The sequence below is a fragment of the Lolium rigidum genome, chromosome 1, assembly GCF_022539505.1.
Source record: "Lolium rigidum isolate FL_2022 chromosome 1, APGP_CSIRO_Lrig_0.1, whole genome shotgun sequence".
NCBI lineage: Eukaryota > Viridiplantae > Streptophyta > Magnoliopsida > Poales > Poaceae > Lolium > Lolium rigidum.
Window position 1 is genome coordinate 205076416 of NC_061508.1, and position 11411 is coordinate 205087826.

The 11411-nt window shown below is 45.2% G+C and overlaps 2 protein-coding genes across 2 annotated transcripts; one reads left to right on the plus strand and one right to left on the minus strand.

Annotated features, from left to right (window-relative positions):
* The first annotated feature begins 2523 nt into the window (after positions 1-2523).
* LOC124688431 (mRNA cap guanine-N7 methyltransferase 1-like) lies at positions 2524-6263 on the plus strand. The gene is made up of 13 exons (XM_047222115.1): positions 2524-2601; positions 2677-2831; positions 2908-2976; positions 3078-3149; positions 3626-3724; positions 3986-4042; positions 4436-4574; positions 4666-4730; positions 4816-4866; positions 5343-5405; positions 5565-5685; positions 5764-5825; positions 5918-6263. Exons 1-13 carry the CDS (start codon positions 2535-2537, stop codon positions 6008-6010), a joined length of 1113 nt encoding a protein of 370 aa, XP_047078071.1. The 5' UTR covers positions 2524-2534; the 3' UTR covers positions 6011-6263.
* Positions 6264-7640: 1377 nt separating this feature from the next.
* LOC124688453 lies at positions 7641-10559 on the minus strand. Its single transcript, XM_047222135.1, has 4 exons — positions 10181-10559; positions 8981-9125; positions 8278-8371; positions 7641-8148 (listed from the first exon to the last, which is right to left on the minus strand). Exons 1-4 carry the CDS (start codon positions 10534-10536, stop codon positions 7838-7840), a joined length of 906 nt encoding a protein of 301 aa, XP_047078091.1. The 5' UTR covers positions 10537-10559; the 3' UTR covers positions 7641-7837.
* Between the last annotated feature and the right edge of the window lie 852 nt (positions 10560-11411).

Sequence of the window (11411 nt, forward strand, 5' to 3'; positions counted from 1 at the left end):
CTAACTACGGAATATTACATTGCCGTGCATGTCAAGGATCCGCCTTTCCTTATACGCCGTACTGGATCCGGCTACCCCTGATGGGCCAGGCCGAATTCGACTTCAGGGGTATGTCGGTGGATCTGGCTCCTTGTTCCTGGGTTGGACTTCATCCATCTTGATGTACAACAACTGGGCCGCCCGATGGGCCATACGCCACCATCACCGTCTATGGGCCACCCGGGCTTGCCGGATCTAGCCACCGTCGATGGTACACCCATGAAGTATACCCACAACACCGATGACGGGTAGTATGAGGAGGAGGGAAAGGAAGAAGATGAAGATGTAAGGTGGACACGGCTGGAGGCGGAGGAGGCGGCCGAGCAGGCAGCGGCGACAAAGAAGGAGGCAAGGGCCCGAGCGGGAGTGCAGGCACATGCGCATCATCCGTTCATGGACGACGACGAAGACTCCAATGACCACTCGTCGAAGGGGGACTCAAACTCGTTGGACGCGTCGACCACCAATACCTCTTCCCAGGAGGTGACGAGCAGGAAGCGCCTCCGTGAGGATAGGCGGGGCGTTCAAAGAAAAACTAGCTAGTTTAAAAGTTTAACATATTTTTTCGAAGTTTGTATGTTTAGTTTGTTTGAACATGTTGCATTAATTTTAAAATATCGATTCTACCTAGAAATGTGAATATCTCAATCGTGTGTACCATAAAAATCTATGATATCAAGCGCCACTCTAGAGGAATAGATATCTCTTCCTCTCAGATATTTTCAATGATGTTGCATGATCTCGAATATACTAGGCGAGTGCGATGATTGCTGCCGGAGCTCTCATCTAGAGGAATAGAAATGTCTTCACTCGCCGGACGAAATGCGTCGGGGGGCAACCCCCGACGCAAACGGATAATTTACGCCTAGCACAATTTCGGCGTCCGCGGGCCAACGCAAACAGACACATGCGGACAATTTGGTCATCCGAAATGTGTCGCTTGTTGGAGATGGCCTCATGTGAACATTCCAGAGTAAGACGCCTCCATCAGGCCATCTCCAACGCGGCTACCCATCTCGCACCCGCACTTTCGGATGGGTCACAGCGGACAAAAACGCGGCCACGCATCCTAAATGCGGATGGCCGCGGGTCCGGGATGATCCAAACCCAGCCCAAATCTGGGCCAGATTTGCGTGACCGCGGATGGCACGCGGCGTCCTCGCGCGTCCGCCTGGTCCGAGTGTCCGGCCCACCTGGCGGTGCCCGAGTCCTATTAAATGTGGACTGGGGAGGGGGACTGTCCCTATCCAGTCCCCACTCCCCACTCCACTCCGCACGCACGAGCTCGAGGTCGAGCTTCTGCGCCACCATGGCCCCGAAGCGCGAGTTCGAGCTATCGGCGAACGACCATGAGGCCGGCAGCAGTCGGCGACCCTCGCCGACGGCATTCGACATGGGCCGCCGGCGCCGATGTGCGACCGGATCTACGTCACCGTCGTGGTGGCGCAAATCTTCTGGGAGGCCGGCGTCCCAATGCCGTGGGGCGACGTGCACCTCCCCCACGGCTGGCACCTGAGCCCAGATCGGGTTTCAGTCGCGAGTTGCTCGACTCCTGTCCCTGGACCCTCGCTAATTGGGCTTTCCTTCCATGGGTTACAATTTTTTTGCAGGATTTCTGGGTGGGCCACGCCCCCCCGGCGGGAGGTGGTGCACCGGTCTGACCCGGGTCGCATAATAAGATCTCTTCCCCACACAGGTTGTGCATACTCCGACTGCACATAACCGAACCGAAACCGAAAACAAAACCTAACCGAAACCAAATTTCAGTATTTATGGTTTTATGGTTAGATTTCAGTAGCAAAAGTGCTAACCATTTATACTTTAGTTAATTCGGTTAAAAACCGAGAAAACCACGGTTAACCGAATAAAATCGAATAGCCAATCACAATAAAGAATTTTGCTTTCTGGACCCACACCAAATCCGCGTTGACCTCTTTTATATATGTATAGCGTGTGCATTTTACAAAAAAGCTACTCTAACATTGTGGTAACTGGTAAGTACGTGCTTGTATGCATATATTTGTGACATGTCGAGGGTTCAAGTTCCTAATAATGCTTTATTTTTTTTATTTTGGTTGCACTTTCGTTATTTATCATTACTTTCTCGTGTAACCCAATCGGTTTGGTCATAGAAAATACAAAAATCAAATATATGCCCATAAAAAATAAATGTTATTTTAAAATTTGCGTCAACTTTTTTTTTTAGATGAATTTGCGTCAACTTTGGTTAACCTGGTTAATACGGAAACCGAACTAAATTTATATGGTTATTACCGAAACCGAACCGTTTTTTATACGAAACCGTATTACCAAAATATTACAATCGTATTAACCGTATTAATCGAACCGAACTAACAATATTAACTGAACGCGCGCAGGCAGAGTGCATACCATACCAGCCGCGACATCCGGCCATCCCCACCCAAACCGAATCGAAACCCTCCTCCCAGCCCAACCCAACCCGGAACCCCCGCGCGGCGGCGATCGACGGCGCGATGAGCAGGCGGCCCCGCGACGAGCCCTCCTCCTCCTACTCCTCCTCCCAAAAGCGCCACAACCCAGGTACCTACTGCTCCCCTTCCTCACCAGACCAATCCCGTGGGGCGAATAGCTAACTAGGGTTTCGGTTCCGCGTAGGCGTCGCCGGCGGCGGGTATGGGGGCCAGCAAGCCTACTCGGAGGACCAGATCCAATCGATGCACGTCGCGGACCACTACAGCGCCCGGACGAACCAGTCGCTCGAGGAGCGCGAGAACAGCCCCATCATCCACCTCAAGAAGCTCAACAACTGGGTACCCCATCCAAACCCTCTAGATAAATGTCATCCTTTCGACGGCCGTGCTAATCCCTCAATGTCATCTTTGGCAGATAAAGAGCGTCCTCGTACAGCTGTACACGCGTCCAGGGGACCGCGTTCTTGATCTTGCTTGCGGCAAGGTAAGTAGTGTCTCTCTTTTTTTTTGTGTGTGTGTGTTGATTAAGGTGAGCAGAGATTCTTGTAGCTCAAGGTAATGCTGACCTGTTGTTGTGCAATGCAGGGAGGTGATTTGATCAAGTGGGATAAGGCCAGGGTTGGCTACTATGTAGGGGTCGATATTGCGGAAGGCTCGGTTAGTTCCCCATCACATGGTGACACTATTTGCATACAACTACACGAGTCGGTCTCATGTTGTAATTTGTGGTTCATGAGTTTGGTTTCCCCATCTCTGTAATGCTTTGCCATGCATATGCCTTCTGTTTGCTTCTCTGTCCAGAGCAGAGCTGTGCATTGCGCATTGTTTGGCAGAGTTAAATATGTAACCTGTACTGTTATCATTTAGCTAATTTCAAGGTAGTGGCACTCCGTATATTCAATCTACAATATTCCACTTCATGTTCAGTTAGTTGCGTACTTGATTACACCTTGTAAGATTTAAAATTCTTGTCTCAGACCAGACAAATTTGTGTATCCATCTCTGGTCTCCTCCCCAGCCTCCTGTAGGTCTCAACTAGGCAGAAACAGATTGAACACTAAGTTGTAATAATCATATTATGCGCAATTTGGGTTTTGATGTGTTTGCGTAACTTTGGACCTTTACACCTGCAGATAAAAGATTGTATGACCCGTTTCAATGGTGATTCTGATCAACAACGACGCAAGAAGTTCAGTTTTCCTGCACGCCTTATTTGCGCTGATTGTTACGAGGTAAAAGCAACAATAGATGGTGCAGCCTACCTAATTAACCAAACCGAATGCGATGCTGTGCCATCTGCTACGTACGCTGAAGCGGACTGCAATTGTTATCGGACATAGTGCCGCAGCTTGTTTCAACTGTTGATTTTTCTTTATGCTTTCACTTCACCAGGAAGAATATTCTTTACCCCAATGCAAGTCTTGCGTTACTCTTCACATGCCCATCAACAATTTTGAATTACATGGCAATTCTTTTTTTTAATGTTTTTGTAGACTCGTCTGGATAAGTATTTATCCGAGGATGCTCCATTTGACATATGCAGCTGCCAGGTGAGTGACCTAGCTTTCTCCAATGAAACAAGTATTCAATTTTCTTATTTACTTGTTATTATTCGGTTCATTCAACCGTCTATTTTTCCATTTGCCTAACAAATATGACCTTAAATAAAATAAAGCAAAATAACTGTTGAATAGTGCAAATAGTATTGACAGTATTTTCATTCAAAAAAAAAAAATCTTCCTGAAAAGATGTTGAAACTTAAGAAGCATTGTCATTCCCAGCAATTAAAATGCAAGTCCAGTGATCTTGAATCTACTTTTAATGAGTGATGCACCATCAGGCGATTTAGAATGTCTGAATACTACATGTGTAGGATCATAATGAACTAACTGTTTGAATATTGATTGCATGTCCCATTCTGATGATCTCTTTATGTATTTCAGTTTGCAATGCATTACTCATGGTCAACTGAAGCACGTGCAAGACAGGCCCTTGCTAATATATCTGCATTGCTTCGTCCTGGAGGCACTTTCATTGGGACAATGCCTGATGCTAATGTCATCATTAAAAGGCTAAGAGAAAGTACGTGACTATCTTGAATTATAATTTGATTGATCTCATAAAATTGTACTGTATTTGTCAAAAGATGTGTGAAACAATATTGTATCCTCAGCTGAAGCAATGGAGTTCGGGAACAGTGTTTACTGTATTACTTTTGGTGAAGAGTACGCTGAAAAGGTATTTGTGTTTATTTAATATAAATTGTCGTATGTTTAGTTTTCATTACTAACTGATTCTTTCTGTTGTTTTCACAATGGTGCAGAAATTCCCTGCATCCAGACCTTTTGGTATCAAGTACAAGTTTCATTTAGAGGTGACAACAAGATTCTACTTTTCAATAGTTTGCGCCTTTTATAGCTGGCTTCTTTTAATTTTTTTCGAGCTGAACACTGATGTTCACATTTCAATGTTCACTCAAATGGTAACAGAGAAAAAATGTGAAAATGTCAATGTAGTTTGTAGTCTGATTAGAGTAACATTCTTGTGATTTTGTATGCACTACTCTTTTAATGCTTTCCACATATCTAGTCTGACATAGCCTCCATTGTTTGCTGCAACCTTTGGTGGTTTCTTACCCTAGACGTTCTCGTTGCAGTCTAGAAGTGATGCCCTTAGCATTGCCCTTCTTGAACTTATAGTTCTTGTTACAACTTGTTTGTGTGTTTATTGCCTTATGCTGTAACTTGTAACCTGGCTTGCTACTTGTTACTCATTGTCTTCTTTACATATATTTTATTTTCACACAAAATAATGAAACTTATTCCTAACAAATTCCCTGGCAACATGCAGGATGCAGTTGATTGCCCGGAGTGGGTTGTTCCATTCCATCTCTTCAAACTACTGGCGGAGGAGGTAGACCTGTGCCTTTTTTTTCCTTATTGTCAACAAGTTAATTTCAATATTTTTTGAAATCTATTCTACCGCATATTTCTTTTGTCATTTAATTGGTTTGTACATATTTGCTGCACAAACATATGGTGATGTTTTGACAAAAAATGTTATTTTTTACAGTATGATCTAGAGCTGGTTCTGATGAAGAACTTCCATGAATTTGTAAACGAGTACTTGCAAAAGCCAGATTTTGCTGATCTCATGCGGAGGCTGGGTGCTCTTGGTGATGGACGAGACAAGAGTAACTAGATTCTTAACTATTAAATTAAATGCCCTCAGTAAATGTCATTTCACCACCTTAACATGAAAAGTTATGCAGGTACCCTATCGCAGGATGAGTGGGAAGTATCCTATCTCTACCTTGCATTTGTTTTGCGGAAGGTATTACACAAACACAATTTTACCATTTCTCATCCTAGTACCAACTGAAACCACATATATCTATGTTTTCTGAAATGTTCTCTTTTTCACAGCGAGGCGCTGCTCCCTCTCAGCGGAGAGTCGGCAATACTAGCAGAGGGAAGACCTTCCTTGCCGAGGAGGACATCGAGGTTCTCTCCATATAAAGCAGACTGCCATCCTGGAGCTTACTAACAACTTACTGATTCTATGCTTCACATCGTGTAAAAGAAAGCTGATCTTTAGTGGTTCACCTTTTATTTTTCCAATCTGTTGCATAACTTTGCCAAGTGTAATGTATAATCAGCATGGTCTCAATGAATCATGATGTAATTTTGCAGGGATGGATAAATATTAGGTGTCAGTTCACACAAAAGTTTTTATATACTGAACATTTTAAAGTGATTCACGTGTTTTCCCCGTGACGTGCTCACGTTTTTTACACTTTGAATTCCTGGAGTGTTGGACTTGTATCGTTTTTTGACCAACACGTTGAGCAGCGTCCAAGCAACGGCATGATTATGAACTGGCAGCCGTAGTCGGATTGACTGCTTGCACTAGCTGGATGGAATAGATTGTACCAGCATTGCCTCAATACCGCAGTCGGTCGCTCTGCTTCTTGTGCATGAGAGACCCTCGCAGCTCCAAGCCCCAGCTACTACAACATCGTCAATGTCCTAGACGACTAAGCCCCTGCCACCCTTCGAAGATTCAGCATGGAAGCTACCATCAGTATTATGCGAATCATCAGACTATGAGAGCAACTGTCTTCCCCTCCGGTCTCTTCCATCCGTCATCTCGACCAGCTTTTGTGAGGTGTTGTTTCAAGTCCCATGCGTGCCTGCCAATCATCAGAGCAACTGAAGCAGAAGATGTGCACTCTTCGCCGCCATTATTGTAGTGCATAACCTTCCAAATCGAAAATCTACACCAGCATTTCTTTTGCATCTTTACAGTTTGGCTGAACTTCCCAGATTGGCTAGAAAAATGGCAACCCTCCAAGAACTCAAGTCTGGTTTATTATGAATTCTGAGTTTCCGACCTTTAGCCTGAATGAATTAACAGCTACGAAGCTCATTATCCTAAAAAAAAAAAAAAACTACGAAGCTCATTTTTTTTTTTTTTGAGATAAACAGCTACGAAGCTCATGATTTGGAGCCATCCAACGGTGTCATGTAACTGCACTGGGCCTTGTCGACCTAGGCCTTAGGCCAGCCTTGATTGGAGATTGATGGATTCATCGGAGCTGCATCGGAGTATATATGCTAGAGAAGTTTTTTTTTTTTTTTTGAGAGACACAGTACAAACGCAGACGCCCTCACATACACGAGCATACACTCACCCCTATGCCAGAGGAGTTGCACAGGAACGACATCGAGCAGAACCGAAGAAACCAAACCCGTCTCCTTCCTCTGTCCTTCTCTCTGGCTCTTCTTCTTCCTCATGGTGTGGTTGTATCAGCCTCACGTCCCGGCCATCACCGGGGGTAACCAGGATCGTTACGAACGGCTGTTGAGGATCGTTCTTGCCTAGCTCCGGCTTGTGCAGGGCAGCTCATAGCTTGTCCGATGTCAGCCTGACAGTCCCAGATTCTATTTCCACCGAAGCGTTGCTTCGATTTCCTTTTGCCTTTTATCTCCTTCTCTTTTAAGATTCTATATGCCTACTAAGCAATATTTCTCGCAGCCTCAACCCTGTTTCTACCATTATCTTATTAGATCACACATCTAGCACCCGAAAAATATCCTTTCTTCACCGTAACATTATCAGTTGGCAAGGAACGTAAGAAACACGCTATAAGTAACATGTCTTTATTATATGGTCTCAAAGACTCGAAAGCTTCGACTAACACAGTATGGCAGGAGAAACACCCTGTACATTACAACCGTAGTTCTTAACAACACGACAGACAAGTTATTTTCGACAGATTTAAGGCACAATAGGCACCAAGATGGCTTGATGTTGCATATCTCAGGCCCTCTTGAACAGAACAACTAGGATGACCGCCATGGCAAGGGCCATGAATGATCCACCAGCCGCCAGCTCAGCGAAAGAAGGGGAGCTACCCTTTTAGTGGATGAGCTCGGTCCCGCCTCAGCGTCTGCTGTGTTGTGGAACAAATCTTGGAAAAAGTTGGTTATGTTCTCGACCACCTCCATCATTGTCTTCTTTGCGTTGTCCACAAAGTCCAGTAAAGCTGAGCCAGTAGGTAGTTCCCCAGAGGATGCATAGTCTGTGGATGTCTCTTCAAATTTTTCCGGCGACTCTACGGAGCCAGTATCCTCAGGAAAAGTATTAACCAGAGCTGTACCAAAAGAGAAGAGTAATAATGGTCATACAGTGTCCTCAAAACAGGTCAATAGTGGTCATACTGTTCTCTCAAACACAATAAATGTCAGATGTAACTTCGAGTATAGGACAAGGTGAACCATACTTTGCTGGTGACTCCTATAAAATTCCATAACCTTCTCGTTTCTCAGCACCGCTTCCCATACATTTTTATCTGATGCAAGCGAGGCAACAACACTCTGGAGATCAAGACAAAAAGAACATAAGTGAAAGAAATAGGATATCAGAATGGCTCAGCTGGATCAAATCTTGGTGTGCTATATATAATTAATTACCTGCAATAGATTATCTAATGATACGGTGCCCTACTTCTAGAAACAGCGCATCTAAAACATGAAAATACATTCCATACAAAATCCATCAGCACTCTGAACTGAATCTTGCTATGCTACCCATAATTGATCACCTGGCAATAAATGATCTAATAATGAAAAAGTGCAGTGTTTCAATGAAATTATGCAACTTGAACAAAATCTGAAAGTACAACATGTCATGTAGAATTTATTCACGCTACAACATGCTTGCAAACAAATTAAAAGTACACAATCTACCAAAATTATCAAGGACATATCATAAAAGCAACGATAACAAGCTATGAACTGATCAATGGCTGTACGACACAGCATATCTTCAGCTGTAACAGGCACATTCAATTACAGCTAAGTATCTCTTTCCAAAAGCAACTTCAACAATATTGTATGAGTATACAAAGCAATATAGATTTTTATGATAACAACTCATTCACTGAAGAATAACCACAACAGCACCAAAGTATTAGAGTTACAAACCTGAGCCTCTGAGCTTGATTTTAACAATGTAAAAGCCTGCACTACATGCCCAGGCATAGCAGGAATTAGCGCATCGGCTCCCAGCTTGTTAAGCTCTTGATCATGTTCCTTAACAGCTTGTACTGGAGTCTCTGAAAAATAAACCCTACAAACAACCATTTTTGTAAGACCTATTAGAATAAGCATTTGAAATGATAGAATAATATGTATTATATGAAGAAAAAGGAAGTATATGCATATGCAACAGATTCTAAAACAATCAAGGCAGCATATATACTTGAATAAAGATACCGGTTTTGGTATACCTCAGGCGACTAAGAAGTAACTATTTCTAAGTCAACAATAAGAACCCTTCGATCCACCCGTTAATATTTGTGCAAGTATAAAGGGATAGAAAGGTCTTAACTGGATGGCTTTAAGTGTTCGCTGAGAACTATTTCTAAGTCGACTGACAAATAGTCACTCTCTATGGAAAAAACACATCACTTTGTTAAGGTATGTGCAGAAGGTTTTCTCCTGCAATATAGAAGAGAGAAGTGGCAGGGTAGTAGGGATGTGAGGATATCATCGTCTATTCAAGGGTTAGGTTGTTAAATCAACAAAAATAAACTGCGAAACTGGAGTCAGCTTGTTATTTACTACTAATATATCGGGGCAGTTGTGTCTAGAGTTCTTAGCGATGATAGTGGAATGGAACCTTGATATTAATGACAGCTCAGAAATACAAACGATCGTTTAACTTCGTGGCATCTTCTATTTTTTACACCGATTTACACTGATATTTGCTTCTGATTTGATGCTTCTAGCGCAAAAAATAAGCAATCGCTTCAGCTAAACCGTCGTTGACCCATCACATACAATATATAAATTAAATATCACCATATGAAACTCTAGACACATATGAGATTCTTCTCTTTATACTGAAGCAGGTAAAGTGAAAATCTGACTCCCAGTTACAAAAAAAATCCCCAATTAAGCAGCATGAATCCAATTCCTAATCCATCACAGACCAATTAGATACCAACAAATCAGGACAAGCATATTACCAATAGAACATGTTCCAGACCATCGCCCAAAGCAATCAGATGAAAGTCATACTAAGTAAGTAATTGCCCCCCAAAAAACCAGGCATATCGGACCAATTCGACTAGAAATTCAACAAATCCGGATAAGAAAAGTATCCAAGTTCACATTTCTCACCTGTCTATAGCGTCCTTGAGCTCAGAGGTGGCCTCCTCGGCCTCCTCAAACGAGGGCGGCGCGAACACCAGCCTGGGCCTCTCGACCACCGCGTCCTCCGCATCGGAGGCCGCCGCCTCCCTCCAGTCCGCGAACTCCCAGTCATCCGCCTCCCAGGACGCCCAGTGCGACCCGGCCGGCGCGGCCGCGGGGATCTCCCCGGCCGCGGACACCAGCGAGGCCGCCGCGGCAGCCTCGGCGGCGGGGGCCGTGGCGAAGGCAGGGGCGACGTTGCGGAAGCGTCCTCCGGCGGCCGCCGCCGCCGCGCCCCCGGCGATGCCGACCTTCGCGGCGGTGCGCATGACGCCTCCTCCCATGGCTCTCCCGCGGTGGCGTGTCGCGTCTCCTCTCTTTTCCTCTTCGTTCGCGTCGTCCGATTTATTCGGGGAAAAAAACTGCAGATGATTGATTCCTTCCGCTGATACGGATAAGGTATTTTCTCGTGTTAAAAGAAATGTAGGAAGAGCCGAGCTTGACTTCGGTGCGAAGTTATCCAGACGCGGATGTATGACGGTGAGTGACACGTGGGCCCTGTGTCAGCGGGAAACGGAATTTTCATTCACCTGCCGACATGCCTTTTTTTTTGACTGAACCCGCATGCTTTCATGTCATCTTGTGTGCGGGGAGTAATTACATAAAACTACCATATTTAGGGTACCTATTACATGTTAGTACCGATACTGGTAATTTTCACACATAAATACCACTCATGGGACAGCTCGTTACAGATTGGACAAAATTTTGGTTGATCACGATTTAATAGCAAAACTGACAGATTGGATCCACATGTAAGTGCTGACTAGGCAATACATGTGGACTAGAAACTAAGGTGGACTGTGGGGCCCACCTATCAGTGCCCCATCTTATTTCCCTTCCTCTTCTTTCTCAACCTAACTCTCTCTCTCTCCGGCCAGATTCTCCGGTGATCGGCGTTGCGCTGCCGCTCCACTAAGCCCCGGGCAGGCGGCCGCGAGCGAGCCCGGCGCACGGCGGCGGCCACGGGCGAGCACCGGGCACAGCGGCCAGGGGAGAGCCTCGTCGAGCCCCGGGTAAGGTGGCTACGGGCGAGCTCCGGTGCACGGCGGCGGCCACGGGCGAGCCCCAGGCATGGCGGCCACGGGAGAGCCCCGTTGTCGAGGGTACTCCTCGGCAATGCCCACCTTTTGGGTCTTAGGGTTGATGGAATCCTGCA

What these genes read in the sequence shown, in the direction of transcription:
- LOC124688431 (XM_047222115.1), top strand. Translation starts at nt 2,535, where the DNA reads ATGAGCAGGCGGCCCCGCGACGAGCCCTCCTCCTCCTACTCCTCCTCC. An exon ending in CATTAAAAGGCTAAGAGAAA is followed by an intron (nt 4,575 to 4,665) that starts GTACGTGACTAT and finishes TTGTATCCTCAG; the next exon opens with CTGAAGCAATGGAGTTCGGG. An exon ending in GTGAAGAGTACGCTGAAAAG is followed by an intron (nt 4,731 to 4,815) that starts GTATTTGTGTTT and finishes ACAATGGTGCAG; the next exon opens with AAATTCCCTGCATCCAGACC.
- LOC124688453 (XM_047222135.1), bottom strand. Translation starts at nt 10,536, where the DNA reads ATGGGAGGAGGCGTCATGCGCACCGCCGCGAAGGTCGGCATCGCCGGG. An exon ending in CTCAAGGACGCTATAGACAG is followed by an intron (nt 9,126 to 10,180) that starts GTGAGAAATGTG and finishes GGTTGTTTGTAG; the next exon opens with GGTTTATTTTTCAGAGACTC. An exon ending in TTATAGGAGTCACCAGCAAA is followed by an intron (nt 8,149 to 8,277) that starts GTATGGTTCACC and finishes CTTTTGGTACAG; the next exon opens with CTCTGGTTAATACTTTTCCT.